General features: G+C 36.4%; 3 protein-coding genes across 4 annotated transcripts in view; 2 read left to right on the top strand and 1 right to left on the bottom strand.

Moving 5' to 3' along the window:
- Window positions 1-3,288, bottom strand: part of LOC107642543 — a 30,084-nt gene extending 26,796 nt beyond the window's left edge. Inside the window, exon 1 of the mRNA XM_016345937.2 lies at window positions 2,710-3,288. Coding sequence (XP_016201423.1) covers window positions 2,715-3,098 — 384 coding nt within the window. The 5' untranslated portion in view covers window positions 3,099-3,288 and the 3' untranslated portion in view covers window positions 2,710-2,714. The remainder of the gene's footprint in view (window positions 1-2,709) is intronic.
- On the top strand, window positions 12,124-20,058 carry LOC107642539 (DNA-directed RNA polymerase II subunit 1). Of its 2 annotated transcripts, none has more exons than XM_016345933.2 (15): window positions 12,124-12,436; window positions 12,572-12,835; window positions 13,000-13,302; window positions 13,385-13,543; window positions 13,716-13,877; window positions 13,988-14,208; window positions 14,298-14,439; window positions 14,537-14,872; window positions 14,978-15,264; window positions 15,511-15,769; window positions 15,852-18,913; window positions 19,078-19,149; window positions 19,255-19,311; window positions 19,406-19,509; window positions 19,708-20,058. In XM_016345933.2, exons 1-14 carry the CDS (start codon window positions 12,353-12,355, stop codon window positions 19,506-19,508), a joined length of 5,511 nt encoding a protein of 1,836 aa, XP_016201419.1. In that variant the 5' UTR covers window positions 12,124-12,352; the 3' UTR covers window position 19,509; window positions 19,708-20,058. The 2 variants fall into 2 exon arrangements, with proteins under 2 accessions (XP_016201419.1, XP_020978520.1); XM_021122861.1 differs by having other exon boundaries at window positions 12,353-12,436; window positions 19,693-20,053.
- Window positions 20,223-21,650, top strand: LOC107639982 (uncharacterized protein At1g76070-like). Its single transcript, XM_016343536.2, has one exon. The coding sequence runs from the start codon at window positions 21,066-21,068 to the stop codon at window positions 21,540-21,542; it is 477 nt and encodes a 158-aa protein (XP_016199022.1). The 5' UTR covers window positions 20,223-21,065; the 3' UTR covers window positions 21,543-21,650.

Here is a 22,291-nt window from a genome sequence, read left to right as displayed (position 1 = left end):
TTTTTCATCTAAAGAAAAAGTAAAAAAACTAAAGTATATCGAATCACTATTTTACCTGATTTCATCTCGAACCACTATTTTATAATCTACGAGGAAAAGACCGAAATCAACTTTCTTGCCAAATTAAGTTTTCTTTGGGAATGAGCTAATTTACTTTAGTTTTTTTTTACTGGACTTTAGGTTAAAGTCCTAATGTTCAATTTGACCTCTAAAATTTGAAGTTAGATTCAGATTGACTCTTAAAATTATGATTGACTTTTTTTGTGTGACTAAATTACAATTAACTTAATTTGGCTTCCAAAATTTACAATAGTAACCCATGTTAACTCTTGAGCTGCTTTCCGCGAATTGAGTGTTGATTTTGCACCTTAAATTTACTAAGATTTGAACTCCTTACCTAGATTTCATGTGACCAAGACTTATTAAATTTTCTAAAAGCTTAATTGACTCTCCAATATCCTTACGAAAGATGACAATAACAAACTCAATTTGGAAATTTAATTAATCTACCGAATCAACATGTCGTTAACGGAAATTAGCTTAAAGGCCAAGGTCAAATTAAATCCGACTTCAAATTTCAAAGGTCAAATTGAGTATTAACTCGTATTAACTCGTATAAAGCAAAATCAACTCTGTTGGCAAATACGATCAATTTAATAGAGGAGAATACTGCAAAATCAACGTTTTTAGTTAACCACCTAATATTTCTCTTTATAAATTAGATGGGGATGGAATTATATTCTAAGAAGAATAGTTATAATATTACATCGTAGGTTGATCACTATCTAAGTTTCTTATTGAGGTTTGACCAGCATCCAAAAACAATTAAGATAATTGAATCCAATCCCTCCGCAGTATCAGAGTCTTCAACATTAGAATTGCACAAGTTTCTTTAGATAACGTTAACATCATCTGTTATTATCATAATTCGGTTCAAAGAATCTCAGCTCCAGATATGTATATGCTAGATTTGAGGACTTGTGTTTTTAATGTACAAGAAATTTATAGGACTGCCAAGACAAAAAAACTCCGTAACCTTAACTGTTCAAGGTTTGTGACACAGGGATGTGCAAAAGCTTGCATTAATGAATAATGCATATAGTTTTGTGATTTTCCTGGCAGTTTCATTTCAATTTTTCTTTTTCCTTGTTCTTATTCCCAAAAGGAGAAACATTTGTGCTTTGGATTCCTTTCCTTCATAAATCACTTACATTAGAAATTTGATTATTCGCATGCTAGTTGCCACTATACAAGCTTTACCACTATAATATAAAATGGAAATCAGAATGAACGGTTGGCAACAAAAGAATAAAAGATATAATAAAAATATAAAATACGACCTTTCGGTGCCCAAGACCAACTGTTTTACTTTGTATATTCTACCGCGAACGCTAGAGTTTCATAGTAATCTTGTATACCCCAAAATGCACACAACGAAAGAAACAACCAAAAGATGAGAAATTGAGAATACAATCGACAAGAATGTAGAAGAATGTTTCGCGGTGAGACTCCGACGGCGAGGGGGGCGGCGCGGAGGGTGGGACGTCGTTGACCGCGAAAGGGGGGATGGCGCTGCTTCGGGAGGGGGACGGCTGTGCTGAGGTTTGGGTTACCTGATCGCCGGATGGTTGCCGCCAACTATGAGAAGAGAGGGGAACTATGAGGTGCAGACTGGGTGTAAGTAGCAGATGGAAGGTGACGGCTCTGTTAGGATTTGGGTGTAGGGAGCATATGTAGTGTGAATGAATTTAACTATTAATCCTACTTTTTTGAATTTAACTATTAATCCTACTTTTTTAAATTTCAAAATCTGAATTTAAATAATTAATTAAAAATCTGATTTTTAATTTTTAAAATACCTTTTTTTTAAGCCTATTGTATACATTGTACACTAAAACTATTGGCTCTCCATACTTTCTCAAATAGAGAAACTCTTGGGGACCAATAATTTTTGGTATTTTTGGCCAGCACAAACACTAAATTGTCATTTTACTAATTTATGTGTGTAAATTTTAAAAAAATGTAGATGCAAATTATATCGATTCATGGGTACAAACTGTATTGATTGATGTGTGCAAAACTCTAATAAATATAAGTACAAATTATATACTTCTTGTATGCAAAATGTTTGGAAATATGGGTGCAAATGATCGCTGGCTAAGTACTGGCAAAAAATGATAATATTTAATGGCCATGTACCATTGCTCTTGTAAGAAATTACATGTGACAAAAAACATATTACAAGACATGAATTCATAGTGAAAAGATCACATATGACAATATTATGTGAAAAAATAACATGGCAAGATTCATTTGTGCAAGGTGATACTCAAGTTAATGTTCTAAATCACACTCATCTCTTTGGCAGCAGCTTTGGATTTGGTACGATCGTGGACATGGGGAACATGGTTTTTTGACAGTCAATTTCATACTAGTCATAAGAGAATTCAAGAAAAATCTCTGTCTGATGCTAAATTCATAGGACTGTGTTAATGCATCTCCAAAGAAAAAAAAAGGATATCTAGAATTATTCTCTCAAAACTATGATAGCCAGACATAATTCATATCCAACTTGACATTCAATCAGAATTCAGAAACCAAGCATAAACTGTATAATAAACGCAATCATATGCAAATGATGATTAATTTTGTATACACGATAATGAAAGATGGAAATATAAAGTATATAATATACAAAAAAGTTGTGATAAGAGTTAAGAGGGATGTTGAAGAATGGTGAGTGCTTTGGTCTTGAAGCGGTACCTGGGGGCACGAGGTATGACCTGGCTGGGACCCATGTGGAACTGACCGGGAGTATCGGTGAGTGGAGGGCCGTCGTCGTAGATGTAGCCAAGGAGATGGGCGCAAGAGTTGCAGATCATCTTGGTCCTCTTTCGTTGGATGCCCCAGTAGTTTAGGGTTTCGAAGAAAGGTTTGATTTTGTCCTCTTTCTCGAATCGGAGCTTGGCGGCGTCCACGGCGGAGAAGGACACGGAACCTTTGTTGCCGGCCTCGAAGTAGAAGTCCGGTGGGAAGGCGTAGAAGGATCTCAGGTTGAGGTTGGTGCCGCAATGCTTGCAGCTGTAGGTGGAAGCCATTGCTGTTGCTGGTTTTATGTGCGACTGAAAAGAGAAGAAGAAGAAGAAGAGGGGAAGGTAATAGCGTTGTACATGAGAGAAAAAGATAGATGAAAAGTCGAAAACGCGTGAGTGTTGAAGGGTTGAAGGTGGAGGTGTTAGTTTGTTGTTTCAACTTTCAAGTTTCAACGGAGGCAGAAGACAAGAGGGACTGGAGCTGAAAAATTGGGTCAGTAATAAAATCGGTTGTTTTTATAGTTTCATAAAAAGAGTAAAAGATAAAGTTAAAAAAAAAAAAGAAAAATTCCGCCTTGGAAGTTTTCAAAAATATATCCAGACCACTAGTGTTTTGATAAACTAAATTCGCCGTTTTGTACGACTTAAAAACCCATAGTATAATCCATGACAAAAAACCCCATAATATAATTGATATCGCCCAGCCCATAAGAAGAAAAAGAATTCTCACAAACAATTAATGGCCCAATTAATTTTTTTAACATCTAAGTTGTGAAAATCGAGCAATGGTTGGAGTTGTAACTTTTTGTATGGTAATCCTATTTTTAGGAATAGAAAGAGGTTGTGGAAAATACTAACTGAGAGTAATATTAATCCTAAGGAACCACAAGCTTATTTAGGTGATTTTAATGATATTCTTACACAAGAAGAAAAGATTGGGCTGCACCCTAAACCTAAAGCTCAGGTGGAAGAGTTTAAAAATTTTGTTAACACTAACTGTTTAATGGACTTTGATCTAAAGGGGAATAAATTCACATGGTTTAGTAATCCTAGAGGTGGTTTTATAACTATGGAAAGATTGGACAGAGCGCTGGTCAATTGGAGATGAAGAGAAATGTTTCAACACGCCACTTTAGAAGCCCTCCCAACTATTAGCTCTGACCACTGTCCTTTAGTTCTTAATCTTAATCTAGTTAAAAAAGTTAACAAGTGTTTTAGATATGAAGCGTTTTGGGACGACCACGAGGAATGTAAAGAAGTTATTCAAAAAGGATGGAATAGGATAAGTGCACAAAGATATAACTGGAATAGTTTTACTCAAAAAATTAGGCATTGTAAAGAGGATTTTAAAAAATGGAGCAGAAATATCTTTGCGAGGGCTGATTTGAAAATAATCAAGTTAAAGGAGAGGCTAAAGGAGTTACAAAACTCTGAGTTCACAGAAGATCAGCAACATAGCATAGCACAGATTAGGGATAAGATTAGTAAACTGTGGATGCAAGAAGAGAAATATTGGGGCGCAAGATCTAGACTTAAATGGCTTAAGTGGGGCGACAAAAACACATCTTTCTTTCACGCCACAACTATTCAAAGAAGAGATAAGAATAGAATTGACAGAATTAAGAATGATGAAGGGCAATGGATTCAAGGAGAAACTGAGATTTTGAGTTTAGCAGAGGATTACTTTTCAAGATTATTCAAAGCCTCTGATAAGGTGAACATGGAATAGTGCATCAAGAAAATTCCTAAAAGAGTAACAGATGAGATGAATAAATGCCTTATGGACGATGTAAGTGATGAGGAGATTAAGAAAGCTGTTTTCAGTATGGGTGGTATGAAAGCACCAGGTCCGGATGGCCTCAATGGTAGATTTTATCAAAAGCATTGGGATATTATTAAGAGGGATGTTTGTGAAGTGGTGAGGAATTTTTTTGATGATGGAGTCATGCCGGATGATATTAGTGAAACCACCCTTATTTTAATCCCTAAAATTAAGAATTCTGAAAACCTAAATCATCTTAGACCTATTAGTTGTTGTAACTTTATTTATAAAATTATATCCAGGATTTTAGTGTTAAGATTGAGAGGTTTTTTAGGAAATATTGTATCTCCGATACAAAGTGATTTTGTAGGGGGAAGACTTATTCAGGATAATATTATTATAGTACAAGAGGCTTTTCATAAAATAGATAGGAAAGGAAAAAATGTTGTCGATATGCTAGCCATTAAACTTGATATGAATAAGGCTTACGATAGACTTGAATGGAGCTTTTTGGAAGAGGTGCTCAAAGCTTTTGGTTTTGAAGTGAAATGGATTAAGTTGGTAATGAGTTGTGTGAGGAGTGCAAACTATAGGATTAAAATTAATAAAAAATTATCAAAAAAGATAGTTTCACAAAGAGGTTTAAGACAGGGAGATCCTTTATCTCCCTATCTGTTTATCATTGCGGCAGAAGTGTTTACTATTTTGATGAATGAGGCCCAGAACAAGAATATTATCTCAGGAATAAAATCAGCTTCTAATGCTCCTTCATTAACGCATTTACTTTTTGCAGATGACTGTATTGTTTTTGCAGGGGCAAATGAAGAGGAGGTTACCAGATTATTCAAATCCTTAATTGTTATACGGAAGCCTCGGGCCAGAAGATAAATCTTCAGAAGTCGGGAATTTCTTTTGGCAATGCTATTCCAATCCAGACAAAGGTAAACATAGAAGAAATTTTGGAAATTTCAGCTTGGAAAAATCCGGGAAAATACCTTGGCTTGCTAGCAAAATGGGGAAGATCTAAAAACCAAGCTTTAGCATGGATAGAAGAGAGAATAGATAACAAAATTGAGGGTTGGAAAGAAAACCTTTTGAATTAGGCAGGAAAAGAGGTGCTAATTAAGGCAGTAATACAGGCAATACCGTCATATGCTATAAGCGTAGTAAAGTTTCCTAAGAATTTTTGTAATCGACTGAGTGCAAAAATCGCTAGGTGTTGGTGGTCAAATCAAGGTAAAGGAAGGGGTATACACTGGAAAAGTTGGAAAAAATAACGGCAGGAAAACTTAATAGAGGATTAGGCTTCAAGGACTTGGAGGTACATAATTTAGCTTATTTGGCTAAACAAGCTTGGAGAATTATCAATAATCCGGATGAAATTTGGGTAAAAATTCTCAAAGCTCTTTATTTTCCGAATAGCAATTTTTGGGAAGCTAAGAGGAGCAAGGAGGCCTCGTGGATTTGGAACAGTATTTTGGAAGGGAGAGACTTTTTGAGAAGGAAAGGTTGCTGGAGCATTGGTGATGGATCAGAGGTGAATGTATGGGACGAGAATTGGATAGAAGGAAGTGGGAGATTAGAACTCCCAATTGGAGAAAGAAACATAAAGGTGAAGGAACTCCTGTTAGAAGGAGAGGGCTGGAATGTGAGGAAAATTCAGAACATCTTTCCTAATAAGGTTGGCGAGAGAATCATGAAGACACCAATAAGCCTAATAAATAAGCAAGATAGTCTGATCTGGCCATATAAGACGAACGGAGAATATACAGTGAAAACGGGGTATCATCTAGCAAGGACAGAGAAGATAACTCAAGCTCGAAATCAGGCATCATCAAGTACAGATCTGAAGGAGTTATGGAAGACAATTTGAGGAATGCATATTCCACAGAAATTGAAAATATTTCTTTAGAAGGCTTGTCATAATATTTTTGCTGTGAATTATAATCTATTTATGAGGAAAATTGTCAAAAATCATACCTGTAGCATTTGTCAAGAGGCAGAGGAGACAGTGGAACATGCACTGTTATTATGCCCATGGACTAGAGCAGTGTGGTTTGGATCCCAGATTCAATGTTCTCCCACCCCTAATAATGTCACATCTTTCACGAAGTGGTTACTAGCAATAGTCAATAGATTGAAGGCTGATGATGGGTGTGGAACACAGAGTAGGATCAACAGCTTGGCTTTCATAAGTTGGTCTATTTGGAAAGGTAGGAATTCTTTTATATTTCAGCATAAACAGCTCAGCCCAAAGACAACAATTATTACGGCGACCAGCAAAGAAGTAGAATTCAGGCAATCAACAGAGCAGAAAGAAAAGGTAAAAGAAGGAGTAAATAACAGACACAGGAAACGAATTACCTGGAGGCCACCGCCAGATGGTTGGTTGAAGATTAGCATTGATGCAGCGTTTGATAAAGAAACTGGTCAAGCAGCATCGGCAGCAGTGATAAGGAACTGTGATGGCAAGGTTCTATCTGGATCTACAATGAACTTCAAAACAATATCTCCATTAGCTGCTGAAGCTCATGCCATGAGGGACGCCATGATTCTGTATAAAAATATGCAATTAGGGAGATGTTTAATTGAGACAGATAATTTAGTACTAGTCTAAACAATTAAATCAAGAAGCAAGCTTTGAGAGATTGATGCAGTGTTAAATGACATATTCGACCTGATAAACAACCAGCCAGAAGTTCCCCAAGGGAGGGTAATGAACTGGCACATAAAGTGGCAGAAATGGCTTCTTTGAAAGCTTTGGGGCGACAATGGTGTGTGAGACCTCCAAAGGAGTTAGCAAGAATCATCAAAAGAGATGAAGGGAAGCTGCAAGTGTCAAAACAAAGATTTTACAGGCCCAACGCAATGCCCAAATGGAATTCAAAATTTCGGAGAAAATTAGAGGTTGATAGAATGGACAGCAAGAAGATCGCCGGTGAAGCATGGCTGCGGCCTTGTGAGCTTTTCCTCTTTCCTCTGTGGTGGACCTTCGTGCGGAGGAGACGCCAATAGAGAGACCTATTCATACTTGACCCAATTGCACCTATGCTTGATCCAAATTATTAATTAAATGGAAGAAGGAGCTTGAATATGTTCGTTGCAATAAGGGAGATAACAATAACAATGAGAGTATATTCCAGCAAATTGCAGTGGCGTTGATGTGGAGAAGAATTAGTTTAGGATCTTGGGTTAGGTGGGTTGGAGTTCGGGTAGGGTTTTTGGGCTTAGCCCAAGACAAAAAAAAAAGTTGTGAAAATCGAATTGGTCATTGAATTACTCCAATTACTAAGTCATTGATTTAAAAGTTCAATAGTAGTTTAACTTTTCAAAGGATGTCTATGGAAAGTTGTTAAGTCTTCGCCTATCAAAGAATGCCTTTTTGATTGTGTAACCTCACCTATCACTTTTCAAATGTGCATGCTTTCTGTTTTTTCTGATATGGTAGAAAAGTTTTTAAAGGTATTTATTGATGATTTTTCTGTATTTGGTGACAAATTCGATACATATACTTGCATCATTTGTCGTTAGTTTTAAAAGGTATAGAAAAAGTGTCATTTCGTGGTCACTAAAGAAATTATTCTTGGACATTGAATCTCAAGTAAAGGTACAGAGGTCGACAAGGTTATGGTATAAGTAATTAAAAAATTACTACCACCCATAAATGTAAAAGCAATTAAAAGTTTCTTAAAACATGCAAGCTTTTATAAGAGGTTTATAAAAAAAATTTTCAAAAATTGTAAAATCATTAAGTAACTTATTAATTAAAGAAGCTCCTTTTAATTTCAATAAAGAATACTTGCATGTTTTTGAATCTTTGAAAGCCAAACTCGTGTGTTCACTAATAATTATTCCTCCTGATTGGTCTATACCTTTTGAATTGATGTGTGATGCTAGTGATTATATCATAGGCGCAATTCTAAGTCAAAGAAAGGACAAGTTATACGTAATTTATTATGCAAGTCGTGTTTTAAACAGTGCACAAAAAAATTACACAACAACTAAAAAGAATTATATTTGTTCAATATGTTTTGGTTTATGGGTGGTGGTAATTTTCAATTACTTCCACCTTAGTCTTGTCGACCTCTATACCTTTACTTGACATTTGATATTCAAGAACAATTCCTTCAATGACCATGAAATGACATTTTTTTCAATTTAAAACTAGATTTGTCTCTTTGCATCTTTTCAAAACTAACGACAAGTGATGCAAGCATGTATCGAATGTGTCACCAAATACATAAAAATCATTCATGAATACCTCCATAAATGTTTCTACCAAATCAGAAAAGATAGAAAGCATGCACATTTGAAAAGTAGTAGGTGCATTACACAATCCGAAAGGCAACCTTCGATAGACAAAGACTCCACAATTCAAGAGATTAATTGTGATGCAAGTTATCCTGATACTGGTGATCGTGTTGGTTTTATCCGTGTTAACAAAAATTGAAATGGAAGTTGACAACAAAACTGTTTGGGAACGATTGAGAGTCGTAATATTCTGCAAGGAGAGTTATTTGCTATTTGAAAAGGGTATCTTTTAGCCTGAGACTTAGGACAAAGAGATGTTATTTGTGAAACAGATTGTGTGAATGTCTTTACTCTTGTCAATAAATTCTATAATAACTCTAGTTTTGTTGATCCTTTAGTGCTGAAAATCTGGGACATCATGTCTTGAAAATGGTGTGTTAACCTCCAGTTGATTTTGAAAGATGCAAATAAAGTAGTAGACATCATGGCAAAGATGGCGATGAGAACTCATACTCACCAAGTGAAATTTTCGTTGCCTTAGAAGGAACCTGAGAGTAGCATTTAGCGAAACTGTCTTGCTTCTTAAGCAATTCCTTATTCTTTGTTTTCTCTGTTTTATTTATTTTGTTATTATTTTCTAGTCACAAAAAAAAATAATTAACTAAAATAATCGAATTATAATTTCATAGAATAACACAAGAATTAAATAAAAAATAAAATAACCAAATATAAAAATTTTATAATTTCATGCATTTCAACCACCTACTCAACAATTTCCAACAATGAGTCACTAAACCTCAATCTTCCATATCATACAACTTATCTTATGGTCATCTAGTCTATGTTTTCACGAAACATTATATATTATCTACGAGAAACCAAAATCATACCTTAGCCGATTTCTCCCCAAACTCAAACACCTCAATTCAAGCCTCCAAGGTTCCAAATCAAGTGCTATAGGTTCCAACCACCAAAAGCTCCAATTCAAGTATACCACTTCGCCAATTTGATTTCAATTTCACATATATACAACCTAATATCATATAATTCCATATACATACAAATCTTCAATACCATAATCTCATGAAATTGACAAATTAGAAAGAAAGTAATGATTTCTTACCTTACCCACAGATTAATTGGACAAAACCCAACAATTATTCACCGCTAGAATACCCCTAAACTATCAAAATTACCAAAATCACTCAATACTTACACTAAAGCGCAAATTTAGAAAGGGAGAAAGAAACTGGACATAATATACAGAATTTTTTACCACTTTGTTTGGATAAAAATGAAAAGAACTCCGAGACGAACGCGTGGCCGCTGACAGCTCATCAATTGGAGCTCCGAATTGAAAGTTACGTGAATTTGAAATTGGAATTAGGTTAGGGTTCTCCTTTGTTACTCCCACCCCAAGTTCAGCGTAATTTCATTATGTGATGGGGAAGAAGGCTGATTCATGGTCTTATATAGTTGGACCGTGGGTCCGGTTTGGATCCGGTCAAATCAGTTTGGTTTAATGGTCCAATTTTATGTCAAAATTTTTAAAATTAGTGTTAAAATTCATATTTTAATTATTTTTACTCCATAAAACTATAAAATTTAATTTTTTTATTTATTTAAATAATAATTAATTTATTGGTTAATTATTTACTAATTACTCGGGATTTACAGTGAGCAACACCATCGAGTCAGTATAAGCGCCCTTCGTCCACCATGGTCCCACTTGAAGAGATTGCTCCAAAAATCTCAAACTATCTCCAACTTTTTCTCTCTATCTTCTCACTACTTTCTCTTTCTACAAAAGGTTGAAATTCTCCAAATGTATAATCCGCTACTGCCTCAAGCAGATTTTATAGGCATCCAATTTTTGAAGAAACTGCTAAAGAATGCCGCGATTTTTTTACGCATCACTTTCAACGTAAACCACTAAACCGCGTCAAGATGTAGCAGTTTATGTGGAACCTATTCCGTAATATCCTATCACAGTTTATATATAATTACAAAAGTTGTATTTGCGTTTGAATCTTTAAAAGTTATAATCTGATAATATTTTTCTCCAAACATTTTAAATAAGTAAATTCCCCTAATAATCAAATAACTATCAATTGGATAAGTTGTTTGGTTATCAAAACCATACAATTAATGGTTTACATACAAATAAAAACAAATACAATTTTTCATTAAAAAAAAAAACAATTTGGCAACATTATCAATCTTTTTCGTAAGAGCTAAAACAAAAAAAAATGATGAGAGTTTACTAGTAAAATTACTTTTCTTTTGAACCCAAACTAATAAATTTGAGGGCGGTTTTCTGGAAATAATTTTAGGTATTTTCCTTATTTAAAGGTTTTTTAGCTAAAATAATAAAAGAAATAAAGTTGAATCACACAAGTTAAAGTAACAATATCTCGAACATTTTTTATTAAAAGGTGTTAAAAAAGAACTCATTACACATGACATTAGTAAATATATATCTAATTTAATTTATTTCAACATTTGTAATTATTTTTATACTTCAAATTTAGTCAATTTATCTCAGTTTAATTTAAAAAGATGAAAAATTCATTAAAATATTCTTTCAAGCTTTATCTTTTTGACTCAACACTCATATACAAGATATTATTATCTTATTTAGCCATCCTTTAAAAAACCATAATAATTCCTACGAAATGTAGAACATAATTATATGTTTGGTGTATAATCACTAGTCTAAACATACATTTAAAATATATCATAGTCCTATATCAGTATCTTACATATCTTATTTTAAAAAAGGTCAAAATTTATTTCAATTAAATTATTTGAGAATATATCAGAATGTAATTGTTATTTTGATGTTAAAGTTTAATAAAAATACGGTAAAGTTTGAATTTGACTCTTGATATTTTTAAATTATTAATACAAGTCCAAATATTTTCGAAAAATATTTTGTTTAAATATTTTTTTTTGACGAATGAATTGGACAATTTCTAATTTTAAGATACACTCACATATACCACACACAAAAAAATTCTATTTATTATTTGACTATTGTTAAGATTTAAATCCAAATACAGCCTATTAAAAAACAAGGCATATATAGCTACTTAACTAAAGTTTTAGTTGCAAATTTGTAATTATTATTTTTTTTTTTGGTAAGAAATTTGTAATTATTTTATACACACCCATTTGCACAAGCCCAGTAGCCCACAAGGGATACATAAAAGTCGGTCAACTGCGCAATGCAGCGCACGATAGAAAATACGCGTAGGATACCGTGACCCTCCGTCTATAAATACAGGGCTAGGGCTCCCAATTTCATTCTCTACCATGCGAGGAGAAATCCTCTGATCTGCAATAGAGAGAGAAAGAGGGTTTTCGCAGCGATCTCTAAATCTGATTCGCGCCTTGAACACCCAGTAACTGAAAAAGACTGAGCGCTATTGCACTATTATCATTACCATCGCTATTCGAAGTTTAATCAGCAAACAATTCCTCTGAAACCCTAGAAGCAACAAATTCCACATTCCCCACCACCGCCATGGATATTCGGTTCCCTTATTCTCCGGCGGAGGTCGCCAAAGTCCGAAGGGTTCAGTTCGGAATTATCAGCCCCGACGAGATTGTAAACTTGTTTTCCTTTGACTCTGATTTCTCCTCTGCGAATTTCAGAAATCGAAAAGAGCGTTTATTTTGAGCTTATATTGTTGTTACTATAATTATATATTTTTTAAAAATTTTCTTGGTTTGTTTTTTGCAGAGACAAATGTCTGTGGTGCAAATTGAGCACGGCGAGACTACGGAGAGGGGGAAACCCAAAGTTGGAGGGTTGAGCGACCCTCGCCTTGGAACCATTGATAAGAAGTTGAAGTGTGAGACTTGCACGGCTGGTATGGCCGAGTGCCCGGGGCATTTCGGTCACTTGGAGCTGGCTAAGCCAATGTTTCACATTGGATTTATGAAGACGGTTCTCTCCATAATGCGTTGTGTTTGCTTCAACTGCTCCAAGATTTTAGCCGATGAGGTCTTTTATTAACTGAAGCTGTGTTCCAATTCGATTGTGAACTGTTGTTGACGTTTAATAGCTGGAATTAGATATGAATGTTTATATGAAAGTTTGTTTAATGTTATCTTTATTGTGAGTGTACGGGAAGATGATGTTTGATGCTTATATTTTGTTTGGTGCAGAATGACCATAAGTTTAAACAGGCTACGAAGATTAGGAATCCGAAAAATAAGCTGAAGAAGATTTTGGATGCTTGTAAGAACAAAAGCAAGTGTGAAGGTGGTGACGAGATTGACCTTGCTGGTGGTCACGACACAGACGAGCCGGTTAAAAAGAGCCGTGGCGGCTGTGGTGCTCAGCAGCCTAAGATCACCATCGATGGTATGAAGATGACTGCAGAGTACAAATCTCAAAGGAAGAAGAGTGATGATCAGGAACAGCTTCCTGAACCTGGGGAAAGGAAGCAGCTTCTTACTGCAGAAAGGGTAATTTATTCAAATTGTGAATATATGATGTGTCTGTTGGTGCCCGAGACTTATGTAGTTGGTGACTGTTATATTGTTGAAGGTTCTTGGTGTTCTAAAAAGAATAAGTGATGAGGACTGCAAATTATTGGGCTTGGATCCCAAGTATGCCCGACCAGACTGGATGATTTTACAAGTTCTCCCAATTCCACCTCCACCTGTGAGACCTTCTGTTATGATGGACACATCCTCAAGGAGTGAGGCAAGTGTTTTCAAACAACTTTTTATGTGGTCTTCGCAAATTCCTCCTTTTTATCTAATTATCTCTTGCCACTGATTGTACGACCAATAATGTTTGTTTCGAAAACTGTAATCTTATGCTGCAATTATCCTTGTGTTTCTAATGCTGACATTTTTGTTTCTGATATCCACAGGATGATTTGACCCATCAGTTGGCCATGATCATCAGGCACAATGAGAATTTGAAGAGACAAGAGAGGAATGGATCACCTGCCCATATTATACTTGAGTTTGCTCAGTTGTTGCAGTTCCACATAGCCACATATTTTGACAATGAGTTGCCTGGGTTGCCAAGAGTATGATTGCCTTTCAATAGTGACATGATATGCATCCTTTAATCTCAGTTGATTTCAAACTTCTGATAATGCTTGAAGTTACATATATGTTGATTTCCTTTACTTTGCAGGCTACCCAGAGATCCGGAAGGCCTATCAAATCAATATGTAGCAGGCTCAAGGCAAAGGAAGGTCGGATTAGAGGAAACTTGATGGGAAAAAGAGTTGATTTTTCTGCCCGAACAGTGATTACACCAGATCCAACCATTAACATCGATCAATTGGGGGTACCATGGAGTATCGCTCTGAACCTTACTTATCCTGAGACTGTGACTCCATATAACATTGAAAGGTTGTCATCTGGATATATTTTTCCATTTTCTTGTGTTTCAAGCATTTTGGGGATTTTATAAGGGAACCTATTTGAAACTTGAAAATCAGGTTGAAGGAACTTGTTGAGTATGGACCCCATCCTCCACCTGGAAAAACTGGTGCTAAGTACATCATTCGTGATGATGGGCAAAGACTTGATCTCAGATATTTGAAGAAAAGTAGTGATCATCATTTAGAGCTTGGGTACAAGGTATTGTTTATAGACTACAGAATTTTTTATATGCTAGGCTTTTTTTGGTTAATATTTGATGTGTGTTCTAATAGTCATAATGATGTTGTGGTCTCAGGTCGAGCGTCATTTGAATGACGGAGACTTTGTTCTCTTCAATCGTCAGCCTAGTCTTCATAAAATGTCTATCATGGGGCATAGAATCAAAATCATGCCTTATTCTACGTTCCGGCTTAATCTGTCTGTAACTTCCCCTTATAATGCTGATTTTGATGGGGATGAAATGAATATGCATGTTCCTCAGTCATTTGAAACAAGAGCAGAGGTGTTGGAGCTTATGATGGTGCCTAAATGCATTGTGTCACCTCAATCAAACAGGCCTGTAATGGGAATTGTGCAAGATACACTCTTAGGATGCAGAAAAATCACAAAGAGAGATACCTTCATCACAAAGGTAATGTGCATTGAATTTCTCTTTAGCTGCAATTGACTTTAGTATTGTGGTTGTTGTACAAGTTATTCAGAACTCAGAAGTCTGACACATGATTTTATTTTACAGGATGTTTTTATGAACATTTTGATGTGGTGGGAAGATTTTGATGGGAAAGTTCCGACTCCTACAATATTGAAGCCAGAGCCATTGTGGACTGGGAAACAAGTTTTCAATCTCATCATTCCTAAACAAATAAATTTAACAAGAGTTTCAAGCTGGCACAATGATAGTGAACGGGGATCCATAACCCCTGGGGATACCTTGGTCAGAATTGAGAAGGGAGAATTACTTACTGGAACTCTTTGCAAAAAGACACTTGGTACATCTACTGGAAGTCTAATTCACGTCATCTGGTATGCAGCTCCAGCATACAATAATGATACATATGCCTTTTGAAATTACTAGCTGTGGTATATCATGTGTCCCATTCACCTTAACAACAATCAATAAGCACCTTTTCAACTTTTTTGTAAAGAGGGGTGAAAATGAAATGTTCCAACTATATTTATGAAAATTTTGTTTGGCTCTGGGGAGACTGTCATATTCAATTGCTTTCCTTTTTGTTTTTCCCCTGCAACTGACTCTCTGCTCGAATACAGGGAAGAGGTTGGCCCTGATGCAGCTCGTAAATTTCTTGGCCATACTCAGTGGCTTGTAAACTACTGGCTTTTGCAGAATGCGTTTAGCATGGGAATTGGTGATACAATTGCTGATGCTTCGACTATGGAGGTTATTAACCAGACTATATCAAAGGCTAAGGAGGAAGTGAAGCAACTCATTAGGAAGGCTCAAGAAAAAAATCTGGACCCTGAACCTGGTCGGACAATGATGGATACCTTTGAAAATAGAGTGAATCAGGTAATTCCATTATATTGGCTGTCATTTTGCTATGTCAGTGAATTTGCTTTGTTTGAATCTTATGTTGTGTTGATGATTTTAGGCACTGAATAAAGCTCGAGATGATGCTGGAAACAGTGCACAAAGAAGTTTATCCGAGAGCAATAATCTAAAAGCAATGGTCACAGCAGGCTCCAAAGGAAGTTTTATCAATATATCTCAGATGACTGCTTGTGTGGGACAGCAGAATGTTGAGGGGAAGAGAATTCCATATGGGTTTATAGATCGGACACTGCCCCACTTTACAAAAGATGATTATGGGCCTGAAAGTCGTGGCTTTGTGGAGAACTCATATCTCCGTGGACTTACCCCTCAGGAGTTCTTTTTCCATGCCATGGGAGGTCGAGAAGGTCTTATTGATACTGCAGTGAAGACTTCTGAAACTGGGTACATCCAGAGACGGCTTGTGAAGGCTATGGAAGACATCATGGTTAAGTATGATGGGACAGTTAGGAACTCTTTGGGAGATGTTATACAATTTCTTTATGGAGAAGATGGTATGGATGCAGTTTGGATAGAAACACAGAAGTTGGATTCACTGAAAATGAAGAAGTCAGAATTTGAGAGGGCCTTTAAGTATGAGTTTGATGATGAAAACTGGAGGCCCACTTACATGCTAGAAGAGCCTATAGAAGACTTGAAAACCATCAGAGAGTTTCGCAATGTGTTTGAGGCTGAAGTTCAAAAGCTTGAAAATGATAGACTTCAACTTGCAACTGAGATAGCCACTACTGGTGACAGTTCTCTGCCACTACCTGTTAATCTAAGGAGGCTTATCTGGAATGCTCAGAAGATGTTCAAGGTTGACTTCCGAAGGCCTTCTGATATGCATCCAATGGAAGTCGTGGAAGCTATTGATAAGCTACAAGAGAGACTTAAGGTTGTTCCAGGTGAAGATCCCTTGAGTCAAGAAGCTCAGAAGAATGCTACCCTCTTGTTCAATATTTTGCTCCGCAGCACTTTTGCTAGTAAACGTGTTTTGGAAGAACATAGGCTCTCTCGTGAGGCATTTGAGTGGCTAGTGGGAGAAATAGAATCAAGGTTCCTGCAGTCACTTGTAGCCTCTGGGGAAATGATTGGTTGTGTAGCAGCGCAATCAATTGGTGAGCCTGCTACTCAGATGACTCTCAACACCTTCCACTATGCTGGTGTTAGTGCTAAGAACGTTACACTTGGTGTTCCGAGGTTAAGGGAAATCATTAATGTTGCAAAGAGGATCAAAACACCTTCTTTGTCGGTATTTTTGAATCCCGAGACTGGCAAGACTAAAGAAAGGGCCAAGGGTGTGCAGTGTGCTTTAGAATATACTACTCTTAGGAGTGTGACTCAGGCTACAGAGGTTTGGTATGATCCAGACCCCCAGAGTACAATAATTGAAGAAGATGTTGATTTTGTGAAGTCTTACTTTGAAATGCCCGATGAAGAAGTTCCTCTTGATAAAATGTCACCTTGGTTGCTTCGCATAGAACTGAATCGTGAAATGATGGTGGATAAGAAGTTGAGTATGGCTGACATTGCTGAGAAGATTAACCTTGAATTTGATTCTGATCTGCAATGTATTTTTAATGATGACAATGCTGAAAAGCTTATACTTCGTATCCGTATTATGAATGATGAAGCTCCCAAGGGAGAGATTCAGGATGAGTCGGCTGAAGATGATGTTTTCTTAAAGAAAATAGAAAGCAACATGCTGACTGAAATGACCTTACGTGGCATTCCAGACATCAACAAAGTTTTTATAAAACCCACCAAAGTTCAGAAATTTGACGAGATTGAAGGTTTTAAAACTCATGAGGAATGGGCACTTGATACAGAAGGTGTCAATCTTTTAGCTGTGATGTGCCATGAGCATGTTGATGCCAAGAGGACCACAAGCAACCATTTGATTGAAGTTATCGAAGTTCTTGGAATTGAGGCAGTCCGAAAAGCTCTGCTTGATGAACTGCGTGTTGTCATTTCTTTTGATGGTTCTTATGTGAACTACAGGCATCTGGCTATTCTTTGTGATACCATGACTTATCGGGGGCATTTGATGGCTATTACACGTCATGGTATCAACAGGAATGATACCGGGCCAATGATGAGATGCTCATTTGAAGAGACAGTTGACATTCTCCTTGATGCTGCAGTATATGCCGAGACTGATTACTTGAGGGGAGTCACTGAAAATATTATGTTAGGTCAGCTTGCCCCTATTGGAACTGGAGAATGTGCTCTGTATCTAAATGATGAAATGCTTAAGAATGCTATTGAGCTCCAGCTACCTAGCTATATGGATGGTCTTGATTTTGGCATGACGCCTGCTCGTTCCCCAATTTCTGGAACTCCCTATCATGAAGGCTTGATGTCTCCAAGTTATTTGTTGAGCCCAAATCTGCGCCTGTCACCAACTAGTGATGCACAGTTTTCACCTTATGTTGGTGGAATGGCTTTCTCTCCTACTTCATCCCCGGGGTACAGTCCATCATCACCGGGATATAGTCCATCATCACCTGGATATAGCCCTACCTCTCCTGGCTACAGCCCGACCTCGCCTGGCTACAGCCCCACCTCTCCAGGCTACAGCCCTACCTCTCCCACGTATAGTCCTAGTTCTCCAGGATATAGTCCTACAAGTCCAGCTTATTCTCCTACTAGTCCATCATACTCTCCCACCTCACCAAGCTACAGCCCAACTTCTCCAAGCTACAGCCCCACCTCCCCAAGCTATAGCCCCACCTCACCAAGCTACAGCCCCACCTCACCTGCCTACAGCCCAACTTCACCTGCCTACAGCCCAACATCCCCTGCATACAGTCCTACTTCTCCTTCATATAGCCCAACATCACCTTCATATAGTCCTACTTCTCCTTCATATAGCCCAACATCACCTTCATACAGTCCTACATCACCTTCATACAGTCCCACATCACCTGCGTACAGCCCCACCTCTCCTGGTTATAGCCCCACATCACCTAGTTATAGCCCCACTTCTCCCAGTTATAGTCCTACTTCTCCCAGTTACAATCCACAGTCTGCAAAGTATAGTCCTTCCTTGGCATATTCTCCAAGTAGCCCTAGATTGTCTCCGTCAAGCCCGTATAGTCCAACATCTCCAAACTACAGGTGAGTCATTCTCTTGAAACTTCAGTTCTGGTTTTCTGGACAGCAACTTTTCAATGGAAACATTTTTTTTTGGTCAAGCAATGGAAACATTTAAAACAAATTTTATCCTATAGTGACAACTGTTTACTCCAACTAAATACATAACAATTAACTATATTTTGCAGCCCAACATCTCCATCATATTCTCCAACATCTCCATCTTATTCTCCATCAAGCCCAACATACAGCCCCAGCAGGTTAGTGAACTTCACTTAGTATCCACTCAACCAATGGGAAGTTTTATTTTCTGTATATGTATATACCCTTAATGTGGCTTATTCATAATTTTGCATATTCTGTAGCCCATATAATAATTCTGGTGCAAGCCCGGACTATAGCCCAAGCTCTCCACAATACAGGTATGCACCTATACAAACATGGTTGGTTATTGTCCGGAGCCATATTTCTGAGCTTGGTTGGTTATTGCTGTGTCTGTTTTTTTATCATTTGCAGCCCCAGTACGGGATACTCACCAAGTCAACCTGGTTATTCACCATCATCAACCAGCCAATACACCCCACAAACAAGTGACAAGGATGATAGGAGCACTCGCTGAGGTAAACTGTCACAGCTAAAATGAAGCGGAGTAAATATACTTCTGTCTATTGATAATTCAGAAAATCCACCAGTTCGACATTAGTTTAAGAATACATTTAGCTAAAGCATGTTTCAATTTTCCAAAACATGGTTTAAAACCTTGGATCAATGATAACTTGTTGCTAGTTTTCTAATTTAAAAAGGCTAATTGTGAATAGTGATATGAACGTGACTGCTGCAAATTCAAGCATCACTGGAAAAATATCCAAGGATGAGGAGGTCGGGGAAACACGAGGCAACAAGGAAATGACTATGATCAAGTCTATTTGGTTTTCATAGTATTTATTTGCCTAAAGTATTAGATTTCCTGTTGAGAATTAGCAGCAGTTTGTGGAACTCTGATTTCAAATTCTGCTTTTATAATTGAACATTTTGAGCCTGGCTTTATTTTCTGTTGGTGTCTTTGCACCACTTCTAGTTCATGTTCAATGTTAAGCCTTTAATGGTGGATCATTGTAAAATATATCTGTTTGTAACAAATGTAAGATACGGACTTTAAGCAAAGTGATGTCCGTTGTCTGATCGCGATAAATCAGATTCTGATCTTCCACTGAATCAAGTGGCCGTTGTCATGTCAGTTGATCATATTTTTCCATAGAGCCCTTGTGTCGTGGATCTAAGTCATCGATTAAAGAAAAAATGGCGAGAACAAACAAAGATGATAATCGTTATAATTAATGTAATGTTTACGTGTAAGAAACTACTTTATCTGCAAGCATAATAATCATTTTAGTAACTATCGTGCAAGTTATTTTACTTGTTCTTAGAACAAGTGGAAGGTGATTAAATAGAGTATTAGTGGTATGTTATGAAGTGGCATACAGGAAAGAGATACATTAATATTTGTCTGATTTAGATCGGAGTTTTTACCGTTTCTGATGTTCTGACTTCTGTACCTATTCTCACAAGACTTTCTATACAACAAAGAGAAGGAACACACAACACGAAAAAAAAATGGTGCTTTTGAAATATGATTGCGATTCCCTAACACATCACAATTTTAAAAAATGTAATAACATGCTTGTAGATCTTGTTTAATTATGCCTAAATTCCTGCCTCCAAACAAGTGGAGCGTTTCTATAGATGAGAGAAAATCCAAGCTATATATTTTATGCTGCCGGCAACAGGATCTGCAGCCTTCATTTCTCTTAATTACTTTACTATAACTGCACGCCACTTCTCTAATATGAATATGTGATCAATAATTCAATATTAAAGTTACTAACTATACTCTCAGTCTTTCTCCAATTTCCCCTCCACTTTTCTTATGTAATATGCTATTACCGGACTTGTTATATTAAACTATATATGACATTAGGAGTCAGACCGAAATTTAAAGATAGTTTATTTCTACATAAATGACTAAGATATTCTAAAAACATTTCTCTATTATAATTGTTTGTCTGTTTGTTTAGACGTCTATATATTGTGCTGCTATGTTGTCTAGCATCATGACACTATATATAAGTGCCATTGAAAGTTGGAGCACTAAGTTCTAATTCCAGTTTTAAAAAAAATGGAGAAACTATCTCAAATTAAGAACAAATTCTTAAAGTTTCTTCCAAAAGAACCTGTAGCCTCAATGGGCAATCCGAGTCTGAGTCCTCGTCGATCGCCAGTTTCTATAATTCCGAAGGAAGCTCGAAGAAACCACAAAAGGGGTACAAGCTTCAGTGCTAAGGAACCCTCCTCTCCCAAGGTCTCATGCATTGGACAAGTTGAGCGCAAGAAGAAGAACAAGAACAAAAACAAGAACCAGAAGAACCTACAAAAAAACCAGATACATAAGAATATCGACTCTGTTCTAAGCCCTGAAAAGAAGATTCTGCTGTGGATTGCCAAGGGAAATTGTAACGAGGGATCAAAGCAAAGTGGGAAAGCTTTTGCATTGGAAGAGAAAGAATCAGCCACCCCAACGTTGGGCACCATGAAGAAATTTGCTAGTGGTAGAGGAACCTTGTCTGATTTTGATTTTACACTTGAACAAAGGTGAACATATGTTTGTAACTTTCATTTTTTGCTTTAACATTATCATCTATGTAATCTATAGCCAAAAGGATATATCCTGTAACATTATCATGGTTGCAAATTGCATTGAATGTGAAATATGAAATGTCACTTCAATGATATATATTCATATTATTAATACGTGAATTTGGTTTTAGTTAATTATATTTATTTTCTCTTATGCATCATTATCACTATTTAAGACTATTAAGTATTTAACTTCAACTCTTTTTTTTGTTTTTGAAAAATTTTCAAAATAACTCTAAGATTTAACTTGATTCAATTTCAAGAGTGATATTGAAATACCTTTATGACTTTATCATTAACCTTTTTTTATAATCAACAAATGGTTAACCTTTTCTTTTTCTTTTTCTTTTTCAATTTTACCTTTATATTATTATCATCATCTTTATCATTGTCATCCAATCTTATTTTTTTTTCCTATACGTGACACTGCTCCAAAAACACCTAATTATTTCTCCTTGCCATAAGTCTTTACTCTTCATTTTTCTTTAGTCTTTCATCCATAAATTGTTACGCTTAAAGATCATTAAAAATTATAATATTGGACATAATTATCCTTCTATCTTCTATACCATTAAGAAAAGTATCTATAAATTCATTATTGTAAATTTCTAGGGATTTACTTAGAACCCTTTTTTCATCATCTACCTGTAAGTCTAACGCAAAATTTTCTCAACAATTTTGGGTACAATAATATAAACGTACTTCTTT

The sequence above is a fragment of the Arachis ipaensis genome, chromosome B05, assembly GCF_000816755.2.
Source record: "Arachis ipaensis cultivar K30076 chromosome B05, Araip1.1, whole genome shotgun sequence".
In the NCBI taxonomy this organism is placed as follows: Eukaryota; Viridiplantae; Streptophyta; class Magnoliopsida; order Fabales; family Fabaceae; genus Arachis; species Arachis ipaensis.
This window is presented reverse-complemented; position numbering and strand designations above follow the sequence as displayed.